A 13,932-nucleotide genomic window follows, 5' to 3' on the forward strand; every position below is an offset into this window, starting at 1 on the left:
CCTCCACCACCACTCTATCTCTTGCTATTATGTATTGGCCAATTATGTATCCAATTGACAAACTCACCCTGAATCCCATGTGACCGAACTTTACTAATTAATCTGCCATGGACAGCCTTGTCAAAGGCTTTACCAAAGTCCAAGTAAATAACGTCTACTGCTCTGTCCTCATTAATCTTTTTGGTCACTTCCTCAAAAAACTCAATCAAGATTGTGAGACACTTTTCCTTGCACAAAACCATACTGACTATTCCTAATCAATGTTTGCCTTTCTAAATGTTCATAAATGCTGTCTTTTAGAAACCCCTCCAACTACTTAGGCTCAACTGAAGTCAGATTCTCAGGTCTGTAGTTCCCTAGTTTCTCCTTGCACCCCTTAAACAAAGGCACATCATTGGCCACCACCTAGTCATCAGGCATCTCACCTGTAGTCATGGATGACATAAATATTTCTGCAAGGAGCCTTGCAATTTACTCCCTTACTTCTCACAATGTTCTAGAATACATTAGGTCAGGTACTGCAGATTTAGCCATTTTTATATTCTTGTAAGACCTTCAGAACTTTCTCTTTAGTAATTGAACTGTTTTTGAAATATCAGTATTTATCCCAAGAGGTCTTCACATGTCATAAATAGCTGAGTCTAATGAGCAATAATGAAATGTTTGAATAAGCAATTGTTTCATAAACCATGCAGGAACAGCTGTAAATAAACCGGTACCTGTGGGAAAGAGGAGAAGTTCTGGTCCATGGCGGAGACGGTTTCATGGTATAATAACTGGCCTGGCAGCAAAGAAGGCTTTAATGCTACGGAAGTGGATCAACCCACTAAATAGGGTGGCACCAAGTCGGAAGGTAACTTACGTAGGGTTTCATTGCTTTGCATTTGCTGTTTATGATCCATTCGTTTGTTTAGAACAATTATTTGTGCAATAAATGATTGGTTGTGACTGAAATCAAAGTGAGTGGTAAACAACATATTTCTCCTTCCACCAGATGATGGGTAGTTATCCCTTCAAATTTAGAAGTATTGTATGTTCTACTTTGCTCCAGAATAAAATCATGAGGAAAGCTAGTGTGCTTCCAGTTAAACCTATTGGACTATAACCTGGTGTTTGTGTGATGTTTAACTAAAATCATGAGGGGCATTGATAGGATAAATAGACGAGGTCTCTTCCCTGGGGTAGGGGAGTCCAGAACTAGAGGGCATAGATTTGGGTTGAGAGGGGAAGGATATAAAAGTGACCGAAGGGGCAAACTTTTCACGCAGAGGGTGGTGTGTGTATGGAATGAGCTGCCAGAGGAAGTGGAGAAGGCTGGTACAATTACAGCATTTAAAAGGCATCTGGAGAGGTATATGAATAGGGAGGGTTGAGAGGGATATGGGCTAAGTACTGGCAAATGGGACTAGATTAGGTTAGTATATCTTGTCAGCATGGACGAATTGGACTGAAGGGTCTGTTTCCATGCTGTACATCTCTGACTCTATGAATCTATTTAATCTTTAAATTGGTTTAGTCTTTTTAAAATCAATTTGGTTTGAAAATTCCTGATGAGTTGGTCATAGGAAACTCACTGATAAAGCTATAAGAACCACTTGTGTTTTTTTTTCAGTTGTCACCTTGTTTGACCTCAAATTTAGAATGACAGCACTTAGACAAAATACTTTTTCGTTAATTAATTGCTTAAAAATTATGAAACCAGGTTATAGTCCAACAGGTTTATTTGGAAGTACAAGCTTTTGGAGTGCTGCTCCTTCATCAGGTTGCTAGCGAAGTAGGATAATAGGACACAATTTCGAGCAAAAGATTGTAGTATCATACACTGATGCGATATATTGAACAAACCTAGATTGCTGTTAAGTCTTTCATCTTTTAGTATGGGTTGCCGGTTTCAATTCATTAATATCTAAGTCCCAGAACTTGTTTCAAGTCACAAACCAGAGATAACTTAAGGTGAGATCTCAGCTCAGACGATGCATTAAAGGTGTGAGGTTAGAGTATGTATTTCAATCTTCAGTCAGACTATTCTATTTCTAAAGTAGGAATTTATAAAATGTCACATGGATTATAAAAAATATTGACTGCTGACAGATTGTGTGCGCTTTTTGAGCAAAATAGAATGTATCTGCAAATGCAAATTCACTCCATAGACTTGAGCATGAGTGTGCTTCATTGTGTGTGTGCATGAGTGTGATGGAGTATATGCCTGTGGGGTGGATGAGGGTTTGTGTGTATGTGCCTGAGAGAGAGCATGTGTATGAGAGAGAGAGTCTGCTTGAGTATGTGTGCTTGTGTGCGAGAGTGTGTAGTGTAGTGGGGTCACCTGCAGTGTGACGTTAACCCAAGATCCTGGTTGAGGCCATCCTCATGGGTACCGAACTTGGCTATCAGCTACATTACATTGTACACTCTCTTAAATACTCAAACTCTCTCACCCTCACACACACTCTCACGCTCTCATGGTCACCACCACCACATTTGCCCCATGTGCACACCCTCTCTCAGGCATACACTCCATCACACTCATGCACATACTCTATCAAGCACATGCGCGCGCGCACACACACACTTTCACTGTCTCCCTCTTTCCCACACACACACGCGCTCTCTCGCTCTTCACCCACCCCCCACCATGGGATAAATTTGTATTTGCAGATACATTCTCTATTCAAAAAGCGCACAATCTGAAGGCAGTCAATACTTCTTATAATCCATGTGACATTTTATAAATTCCTTCTTTGGAAATAGAACCAGTCTGACTTAAGAATGGAATACATACAAACTCTAACCTCACACCTTTAATGCATTGTCTGAGCTGAGATCTCACTTTTTTAAACTTAAGGTTTTGTTATCTCGGGAATGTGACTTGAAAGAAGTTCTGGAATTTACATATCAATGAATCAAAACCTGCAACCCATTCTAAAATATGGAAGACTTAACAGCAATCTAGGTTTGTTCAATATATCGCATCAGTGCCTGACACTATGATCTTTTGCTAAAGATTCTGTGTACAGGGGAACCTCGATTTATCCAAACGAGATGGGCGGGCACTATTTTGTTCGGATAATTGATTATTCGGTTAATCAATTCAATGCCTTTGCTGTGGGGCTCGGAGTTTTCTATTAAGTCTGCTCTTTGTTTGGGCGACTAGCAGTAGCGCACGCGAGCCCCAACCCCGTCCAACACTGCCCCTCCACCTGCTTCCTAACCCCATCCAACACCGCCCCTCCACCTGTTCCCCAACCGTCCAATACCTCTCTCCACCTGCTCTTCAACCGTCCAATACCGCCCTTCCACCTGCTCCCCCCCCGCCCGAACCCCCAAACCCTCCACCCACACCCCATCCCCCTCTCCGGGGCAGCCAGACTGGACACCAGCAACAAGACTGCTGCTGCTACTGCCACTGCCTTTTGGGGGGTGAGTCTCCAAATAGAGCATGCGCGCATGCACATGCATACACACTTTTTGACAATTTCCACCTCTGCCCTGTACAGGACAATGTTAGAGAGATTATCTGGGGAAGGGGGGAGCGGTTTCGGGTACACGTCTGTGTAGAACTGCAGGGAAAGTGTGGGAAGAGAGAGGGAGGGGGTGGGAGGTCAGTCATTTAGAGACGGTGCCTGCGCTCCTATCAGTCCGGGACTGTTCTCGGCAGCACTTTTAATCATTTTATACAAAAGATGCGATCAGTGTTGGATACACATCTTTTATGTAATGTTTCTCTCGGAACCTTGAAATCTCCTTTGGATAATTCGATTTTCTGATAATTGGTATCTGGATTATTGAGGTTCCTCTGTACTATGGTCCTACTCTGCTAGAAACCTGATGATGGAGCAGTGCTCCAAAAGCTAGTGCTTCCAAATAAACCTGTTGGACTATAACCTGGTGTTGTGATTTTTCAACTTTGTCCACCCCAGTCCAACAGCGGCACCTCCACGCTGTGACTAATTAATTGCATTCAGTTAGTAAGAGATGCAGTTGCCATTTGAGATGATCCTGCATAGTTGATGGGGAATATTAAAGAAAAAGAGTTTGTAGCTGTCAAAAGTTTAAATTTTAGATGTCCAGCATGTCGCCTGTTTGTCTCCTTGCTGTAGTACAGTTGCACAAAAATGCTAGACACTTTGTCTAGATGTGTCATGCAGTCTGCTCATACTGAGACATTCAAGACAAAACTGATTCTTTCTTGCCTATTTTCCATGACCTTTGCTTCACAGCCATGGTGGTTTAAGAATTATTTGAGTGGGAACCTAAGCTGATTTGGTTCTATTTTCGCCATGTCTTTTTTTTAATGGGTGCTAATCCCAATTGTGGAATATTTAGTGTTTTGTATAATTCTGATGGTGCACTGTTTGGAAGGAAAAATTATGTTTATAGGCTCTACTGAACTTATGACGCAGGTTTAAATCAGTCCTTGGGATGTGGATGCTGATTTTATTTGCTGGCTGTTAAGATTGGTGTTTATTGCTCATCCTTAGCTGTCCTAAGAATGTTAAGGAGTTTTTTTTTTGAGTGATATTTGTTGGGCTACTTCAGAAGGTAGTTAAATCAATCACATTGATGTAAGACTGAAGTGTCACAAATGGACTATATAGATTTAAATATGGCAGTCTCTATTCCAAATAACCTGCTTTCATGTGAAATTTTCGCTACCTCAAAATGTCTCCGTGTCAATTAGTGAATGAGTTCCCTTTTTATAGCAGTCCAACAGTATATGGATCACTAATCTAGTGGCATAATCATTGCATTGCTGTATGCAATAGTAATTTGTTGTACTAAAATAAATCGGTGTAAAAAGAGAACAAAATGAAACATATAGGAAATAGCTGCAAGTTATCAATGCAAAAATAAACTTTTCACATTAAGCATTCTTAAAAGACACATTTTAATCTAAGGTAGGGACAAGTTATTGATCTAATAGATATAAGCAAGTTGAAATTAAACCAATTACAATATGACGAAAATGTTGATTTGGAGATACACAATCAAATATGTGTAAATTGGTGCATTTTGATGTGAGGTTTGATTGATAAGATATCTGATTTCATCTCTCTCCTCTCCTCCCTTCCCACTCCCTATCCTCTCCTCTAGGCTGTCTGTATTTGGTGTTGATTTCTTCTAAATGATTTCAGCAGGCTGGACAGAGATCAAGAGCTCCACTCCAGAGTACCACATCAGTTCTGAGACAGAATGAAGAACAATGGAGATGCATGCCAACGCTGAAGCATTCAGTCCAGCTGAAGAGCAGGTGAGGAGATAATTGACAGTGCCATGTTTAGGGAGGCACTGTTTAACAGTGGAGCATAAAGGCTAAAGTAATTCTTGCATATTGGGACCACAAATGTTCCTGCAACTGAAGAGTTGCAGACAAATGATGAAAACTACTTGAAATAATTACATTTCAATAAGACTCAAGTAAACACTATTTAGATTCTTCATTCTCAAACAACATGTCCTTGCATCATAATCCTTCATGCCATATGATTTTCAGGAACCCAGTGCAAACCAATTCTTACAGGACTCCAGTAAAGATACAGCAAAACAAAGAGGTGCGACAAGCTACATTTCTTTTCAGAAGAGGCTTAAAGGTATGGAAAGGTTCACCTGAAAGAAATAGCTCATCATTTCCATTTCAGAAAATCTGTTGTGTTCATTAAGTGTGATTACTATGAATATATATTGATAATAAAGACAATCACTGTTGTGATGATGCTGTAACTTGAAGAGGTTATTTTGTCCTGGTTTCTTTTTAAGAGTGACATTGAACAAGAGGTGCAGAGCATAACTAGTTATGACCACTTGAGTAAGCAGCTTGGGAGACCTTGTTTTTTTTTAAAAACAGCCTGAATGTGTGTGGCCAGCTTTCTCAGATTAGGATTTTTGAGGTTTGGTTTTTCAGTAGCATCAGAAGTTATGTGGGTCTCAACAGAGTTGGGAAGTTTTAGTGAATATCTCCTGGATTGGAGAACTGCATGGGAGAATCTGTCTGAACTTTCCTTTTTTTTGTCAAGGCATATGTTTATTGGAACAAGGAATTAGTAAAAATTACTGTATCTATTACGTTAAGTTTTTCAATAGAGTTGTAGTTCTAAATTCCTCTTTCTTTGGTTATATTTTAACTTAGAGTGTTTAAATAAATTTTGTTTTGCTTAATGTTGAGTAGCTTGATCAGGAACAGACACTTGACATTTGCCTATAAGATAAGGTTAGGGTCTAGGCTATCTTTTTAGAATATTTTCAGGGTGTCTGGTTGGGTCTCAATTTAAGCAGAGTCTTAGGAATGTAATATTGTAAGATACAAGCTTAGGGTCCCAAAACTTCAGAGTTTGTCTTTCCTCTGATGGACTCTCTGTTGCCTATGTTACTTCGAGTCAGAGAGATGTACAGCATGGAAACAGACCCTTCAGTCCAACTCGTCCATGTCAACCAGACATCATAAATTAGTCTGTTCCTATTTGTCAGCCCAAATCCCTCTAAACCCCTCCTATTCATATACCCATCCAGATGCCTTTGAAATGTTGCAGCTGTACCAGCCTCCACCACTTCCTCTGGCAGCACATTCCTTACATGCACCACCCTCTGCATGAAAAAGTTGCCCCCTAGGCCCCTTTTTAAATCTCTTCCCTCTCACCTTAAACCTATGCCCTCTAGTTTTGAACACCCCTACCCTGGGGACAAGACCTTGTCTATTCACCCTAAATTTCCCTCCGATGCTCCAGGGAAAATGGCCCCAGTCTATTCCACCTCTCCCTAAAGCTCAACATCCTTGTAAATCTTTTCTGAACCCTTTCAAGTTTCACAACATCCTTCCTACAGCAGGGAGACCAGAATTGCATGCTGTATTCCAATAATGGCTTAACCAATGTCCTGTACAGCCACAACATGATCTCCCAACTCCTATGCTCAATACACTGACCAGTACAGGCAAGCCTATCAAACGCCTTCTTCACTATCCTATCTGCTTATGACTCCACTTTCAAGAAACTATGAACCTGCACTCCAAGGTCTCTTTGTTTAGTAACACTCCCCAGGACCTTACCATTAAGTGTTTCAGTCCTGCCCTGAGTGGTTTTTCCAAAATGAAGCACTTCACATTCGTCAAAATTAAGTTCCATCTGCCGCTCTTTGCCCCGTTGGCCCATCTGATCAAGATCCCATTGTACTCTGAGGTAACCTTCTTCGCTGTCCACCACACCTCCAGTTTGATGTCATCTGCAAACCTACTTACCATACTTCATATTCAGATCAGTTATTTAATGACGAAATGCAGTGGACCCAGAACCGATCCTTGTGGCACACTGCTGGTCACAGGCCTCCAGTTGAAAAGCAACATTCCCTCTGTCTTCTACCTTCCAAAAAGAAAGTCATACAAAAAAAATTGATTTCTTCCCCTAAAGATAGTTAGATAAAATTCTTGATTGACCTATTGTCCAGCTCGTGTGCTTCCTCAAAGTTTCCTCTGCAGTAAAACAGCCAGTGTTTTGGTGGTGTTCGTGTGTAGAATGAGTGTCCTGTTGTATGTGGAAAGCACTAGACACTACCGGTGACTTAGATGACCATTTAACACTCCATACACTAGCTCCAGAAACCTGAACACCAGTTTAGAGTTGGTGATTCATCCACAAGGCCGAGTACTACATGGATCGAAAAGTGGTCATACCATAATCTAGAAGTGTGGAGGGCAGAAATTGAGTAAGTGACTGCCAGGCAGTCTTACAGAATCAGGAAGATAATGTCAGGGGATTCCTGCACTATGTTAGCTGATTGGTTTTGGGACTTGTAAAGGCATTAATTTCCCCTGAGGAGTGCAGTCAGAATTTTGTTGCATTGAAGATGTAAAAAAAATCATCCAGCAGTAGAGATGTCTGAAGCTGAGGAGCTAAATAAAGCAGTATTAGTTAAGTCGCAATGCTTGGAAACTTAACTGGGTTGAAAGTTGATAAATCCTGCAGACCAGATGAACTTTATCCCAGCATGTTAAAAAGGTGGCTGGAGACATAGTTGATGTTTTTAAAATTCTATATACTGTGGAAAAGTTTCTATGAACAGGAAAGTAGCAAGTATAACCCTGGTATTTTGGTGGGGTGGGGTTGAACAGGGTGAGTGGTAAAGCAGAAGCACTGGTTTGGTGTCAGTAGTAGGAAAAATGTTACAATTGATTATAATGGATCTAAAATCTGGACATTCTGAAAAATGGTAAAATTGTGTCGAATTAACATGAGTTTATAAGAAGGAAATTGTGTTTGTAATATATAGGGAGGTTTTTTTTTTGAAGATGTTACTTGGACCTCAGAAAAAGAACCATTCTGGCAGTGGTCTATTTGGATTTTTTGACGAATTGGGAAAGGGTCTTGCACAAGAAATTAATCAAATTAGAGCACATAGAATTGGGGAAAATATCTTAGAATGGATTGAGAATTTGTTAGCAGACAAAAAGCAGTGTGTGGGACGAAACAGATCATTGTCAGGATGACGGGCTGTCATAAGTAAGGTGCTGCAAGGATCAGTGTTAGATTCACAATTTATACAAATGATTTGGGTGTGGATATGAATTATAATCTTCCAAATTTACTCTCAATGCCAATTTGAGAGAGAACCTAACTTAGGAGTTTGATGCAAGGAAGCTTCAAGAAGACCTGGACAGGCCAAATGTATCGACTTAAACATTGTAGATGGAATAAGTGTGAAGTTCTTTATTTTAACGGAAAAAAATTTCATGTTAAATGTTACTTAAATGGTGAAAAGTTGGGAAGTGTGGATATTTCAAGGGATCTGAGTGTTTTGACCTTGAGTAACTAAAGGTTAGCATGCAGGTGCAACAAGTAATTAGGAAAGTAAAAGGCGCATTGACCTTTGTCTCAAGAGGATTTGAGCATAGGAGTAAAGATGTTTTACTGAGGCTGTATAGAGCCTTGTTGAGACCACACTTGGAATGTTATGTACCTCTTTAATCCCCTTTATCAAAGAATGATGTGCAATAGAGGTTCATCGTTACTTTATACGTTGGCAGGATATTCTTAAAGGGAGAGATTAAGGAGACTGGATCTATACTTGCTTGAGTTTTGAAGAATGAGTGGTGATCCTTGGAAGATGTTTCCCCTTGTGGATGAGTCTAAAGCCAGGGGAGATAATATCAGGATGATGGAAAGCTCATTTAAAACTGGAATGAGGAGGAATTTCTTCACTCAGAAGGTACTGAATCTTTGGAGCTCTCTATTTCCAGAGGGCTGTGCAAGCTAAATCACTGAGCATGTTCAAGACAGAAATCATTGGATTTCTGGAGACTAATTATCTCAAAGAATAAGGAAATAGTGTGAGAAAGGAGTATTGAGGAAGATGATTTAATTGAATAGCACAGCAGGCTTAATAACAATAATAAGGCCAAGCCATTGAGTGTACGTAAGCCAGAGGTAAGTAGGTTCTTGATTAGTAAGGGAATCAAGGGTCACAGGGAGGAGAATGAGGTTGAGAAACTATCAGCCATGATCAAATTGTGGAGCTGACGTGATAGGCCGTATGGCCTAATTCTGCTCCATAATATCTTATGGCCTACTCCTGTTCGCATGTTAAATTCATACATTGATAATATGAATCTTTGAAATTAAATTAATTTCCTTCGAGTCTCAGTTATAAAATGGAAGTCCCCAAGGGCGTTTTTTGAAAACATCATTATTGATTTGAATATCTTTTGTATGTCTATTTACTTGATGTAACATTCAGATTTCTGGTGATTGCTTGGATTTTTCTTTTCCCTATTTCCTTGCTTGAACATTTTTCACTTCTTTCCTGATGGTGTTGATGCATGGGATACAATGCAAAAAATACAAGAAACTCCTTTTATATTTTGCCCAAGTAGTTGTTCTGGTAATGGAAACTTGAATTTAGAATCATCGAAGAAGGATCATATGATCTCTACAGGGCAAAAAGAAGCCATGCAGCCCATCAAGTCTGTACCGAGCCTCCGAACAGCATTTCATCAAGACCTAGTCCCCAAACTGTCCCTGTAACCCTGCACTTATCATGGCTAATCCATTTAGCCTACATATCCCTGGAAAGTGCTGGACAATTTAGCATAGCTAATCCACCTAATCTGCACATCTGTGGACTGAGAGGAAACAGGAGCACCCAGAAGAAACCTGCGCAGACATAGGGAAAATGTGTAAACTCCGCACAAACAGTCAGTCAAGCATGAAATCAAACCTGAGTTCCTGGTGCTGAGAGGCAGCTGGGCTAACCACTGAGCCAACATGCATCAGTGACCTTGATGTATTTTAGTTCATCCATTTCAATTTGGAAGGAATACTGATTGGTAATCAGGAATGTGAACTCTGACTAATTTTCTCCCCCTTTTTCTGGGCATACTAGGTCTTTTGCCAACCTGAAGACACTTTTTAAAAAAAAAAATTCTGTTGTTGTACTATATCTGCGATGTCAGCATTTCTTTTCTTGAGTTTTATTTATTAAATACCTGGATCGACTGCAAAGGTTGTAAATTGTGACTGTAGGTTGTGATGGGGCAGGATGCAGCTATTGCTCAATTCTACTTGAATTGAATTTATTCTCACGTGTACTGAGGCACAGTGAAAAGCTTTGTCTTGCGAACAATACAGACAGATCAGATTCAAGTAGCATAAATAGTAAATAATAGGTAAACAGCGGTAAAAGCAAAAACACAGGTACAGGTGAATGTTGAGAGTTTGAGAGTCCATTCAGTATTCTAACAATGGGGTAGAAACTGTTTTGAAACCGGCTGGGGTGTGTGTTCAGTCTTCTGTACCTTCTCCCCGATGGTAGAGGTTGTAGATAAACATTCTGGATCAGTGGTGCTGGAAGAGCACAGCAATTCAGACAGCATCCGAGGAGCTTCGAAATCGACGTTTCGGGCAAAAGCCCTTCATCAGGAATAAAGGCAGAGAGCCTGAAGTGTGGAGAGATAAGCTAGAGGAGGGTGGGGGTGGGGATAGAGTAGCATAGAGTACAATAGGTCAGTGGGGGAGGAGATGAAGGTGATAGGTCAGGGAGGAGAGGGTGGAGTGGATAGGTGGAAAAGGAGCTGGGCAGGTCAGACAAGCCCAGACAAGTCAAGGGGACAGTTTTGCTGGAGGTTAGAAACTAGGATGAAGGGATTTTGCCCGAAACGTCGATTTCGAAGCCCCTCGGATGCTGTCTGAGCTGCTGTGCTCTTCCAGCACCACTGATCCAGAATCTGGTTTCCAGCATCTGCAGTCATTGTTTTTACCTTGTAGATAAACATTGTCAGGGTGGGATGGATCATTGAGGGTGCTGGTGGCCTTTCCTTGACAGCAGGCCTGGTAGATGGATTCTGTTGGCGGGTGGTTGGCCTTTACGATTGTCTGGGCCGAGTTCACCATTCTCTGTAACCATCTCCGACCTTGAATGGTATAGTTGTCATACCGGTTGGTGATACATCCAGACAGAATACTCTCGATGGCGCATCTATAAAAGTTGGTATTCGCTGTCATGCCAAATTTCCTCAGCTGACTGAGGAAGACAAGTTGTTGGGCCTTTGTAACCAGTGCATCCACATGAAGAGTGCAAGAAAGCTTTTTGTGGGTGACCACTCCTAGGAGCTTGATATTCTCCACTTGTTCCACCTCTGTGCTGTGAATATGTAGGGGGGGGGGGCATGAGTAACATCCCGCCAAAAGTCAATAATGAGTTCCTTGGTTTTGCCGGCATTGAGAGCTAGGTTGTTCTCAGTTCACCATTTTTCCAGGTCTTCCACCTCCCGTCTGTGGTCTGTTTCGTTGCCATCTGAGATTCGACTAACTATGGTGGTGTCATCAGCGAACGCGTAAATGGCATTAGCCTGGTATTTGGCGATGCAGTCATGGATGCACAGTGAGTACAGAAGGGGGCTGAGTACGCACCCCTAGGGGGGCTCCAGTGCTGAGTGTTAATGAGGATGAAATATTGTCCCTAGTCTTCACTGATTGTGGCCTGTGGATAGCATACTGAGGATCCAGTTGCAGAAAGTGGGGCTTAGTCTGAGATCACTAATCAGTCTCGAGGAGATAATAGTGTTGAAGTCTGAACTGTAGTCAATGAGTTGGATTCTTAGGTAGCTGTACTTGGTGTCAAGATGTTCTGGGGAAGAGTGAAGGGCAAGTGATATGGCATCTGTCGTGGATCTGTTGGTCTGATGGAGACTGTTGGATTTGTTATAACTTGCTATAACTTTAGAGGACATTGAAAGTCAAACAGTGACAATTTGCTTACGGATCAAATCTGGTCGATCATTATCGGTTTCTCTTTTTGAAGAACATTCGGAAAACTATTTGTACAAATTTGATTCCTCAACTTGCATTGTCTTTTATTAGATTAATTAAGCTTAATTTTATAGCTTGTTAATAGGGTTTGAGCAGAACTAATTATGTTTAGCGCAAATTCAGAAAGTAGTACGTTTTCCACAAACATTGACATTTTTTTCAGTGTAGGCCACTGGAGTAAAAGAAGGACTTGTACTTTGGAAGCATAGACACAGTTAAGCATTGCTGACATTTTCATAAGATGCACAAAATTCTCTTATTTCTCTTTATCCAAGTATGCCCAGGTTGATGGAAAGCATGGAAGAGGTATCTGTATTTAAGTTGCTAATAATTCCAAGTAAATAGTTGTTCACTTGCAGCTAGAATGTATGAACTGCTGACAGATAACCTTACTGGTTAAAACTTCAACCTCCTGAAACTCTCCCTGCACATACATAGAGGTTTTTAAAAATTGGGTTTTATGGGTGGAGGGAAACACTGGGAAGGTCGGTCAAGCTCACAGCCCCCATGGTTTGCTTCGATGATCTTTTGGGTTTGCCAGATATTTCGTGCTCTCTTCTCTAGGTATTTTCACTTACTTGCAGGAGTTGCAATGTATAAAGCATCTGACGGCTTACCGCAACTGGTGATAGAAAATAAACTGGCTTTCCTCAGGCTTTAGATTTTTTTTTAATTGTAGAGAGCACCTCCCTTTCTAGAGAACTGAAGGCCTCTTACCTGATGTTCACATATAGTTGATGGTAAGCAGGATGCCTCCATCATCAACAGCTGGTCATTCTATAGACCATTCCAAGACTGAAGAAGGGTTACATCCGAAACATCAACTTCTCCACCTCCTGATGCTGCCTGGCTTGCTGTGTTCTCTCAGCCTCCTGCCTGTCTACTACACATGACCTGGTGCCAATTTGTCTACTGCAATATCCCCCACTTGAACAAACAGCATGTAAATTACACTTGGGAGTGTCAGTAACCTGTCTTAAAAATGCAGTTATCCCTTCTGCCATCCTTTTGTTTTTAAATAGTCTTTTGCCCTACTTCAATCCATAATCAAATATAGAGAAAAATAAAAGATAAAATCTTTACTTAGTCGTTTTCCAGCTCCCCTCAGTTCCGATCAAGAATAATTAGACTCCAAACGTTAACTGTTTCTCCCACCACAGACGCTGTTAGACCTACTGAGTTTGTCTAGTATTTTGCTTTTATCTCATATTTCCAGAATCCGTTGTCTTTTGCTTTTTATTAAATCTTGTCTGATCTGTGCTATTAAAATGCAGGTGCATATGAAAACTGAACAAGGGATGAAAGAAGCAGCTACTAATAAAAGGACACGAGCGTAAGTTAAAAACTGAACTAACTGCTGAAAGAACGGTTTAAAATTACTTTCCACATTTAAATGATGTTTTCAAGCTCCAGCACAAAGCCCATAAAGTCTGATGCTGAAGAGAATCACAAGATTGTACTTCATTTCTTTAGATATAGCTATACATTGCTACCATGCATTTGCTTTGAGTGGTATCTTCAAACCCATTACAAATAAAGTTCAAAATCCATATCTCCTGGTACTATCTTCGTTCTTCATGGCCTTTTGTCTCTGAAAGAATCCAATCAGATCTCTGATTTATCAGCTTCCTTGAGTTTTGTG

At 40.7% G+C, this 13,932-nt stretch overlaps 1 protein-coding gene and 1 long non-coding RNA gene across 4 annotated transcripts in view; one reads left to right on the plus strand and one right to left on the minus strand.

Annotated features, from left to right (window-relative positions):
• The window catches only part of LOC122556032 (uncharacterized), a 47,187-nt gene that overhangs the window by 14,404 nt on the left and 18,851 nt on the right, over positions 1-13,932 (minus strand). Inside the window, exon 3 of the long non-coding RNA XR_006313439.2 lies at positions 7,229-7,349. This is a non-coding gene — a long non-coding RNA (uncharacterized LOC122556032). The remainder of the gene's footprint in view (positions 1-7,228; positions 7,350-13,932) is intronic.
• Positions 1-13,932, plus strand: part of LOC122556030 (UAP56-interacting factor-like) — a 32,385-nt gene that overhangs the window by 13,398 nt on the left and 5,055 nt on the right. The window contains exons 3-6 of one of the 3 annotated variants that reach the window (XM_043702405.2): positions 696-853; positions 5,133-5,248; positions 5,492-5,588; positions 13,565-13,623. In XM_043702405.2, the coding sequence (XP_043558340.2) occupies positions 696-853; positions 5,133-5,248; positions 5,492-5,588; positions 13,565-13,623 (430 nt within the window). The remainder of the gene's footprint in view (positions 1-695; positions 854-5,132; positions 5,249-5,491; positions 5,589-13,564; positions 13,624-13,932) is intronic. The other 2 variants (XM_043702407.2, XM_043702406.2) reach the window with 2 other exon arrangements.

Source organism: Chiloscyllium plagiosum, unplaced genomic scaffold (genome assembly GCF_037043375.1).
Source record: "Chiloscyllium plagiosum isolate Xiang-an unplaced genomic scaffold, Cpla_swu_hap1 HiC_scaffold_13, whole genome shotgun sequence".
Lineage (NCBI taxonomy): Eukaryota > Metazoa > Chordata > Chondrichthyes > Orectolobiformes > Hemiscylliidae > Chiloscyllium > Chiloscyllium plagiosum.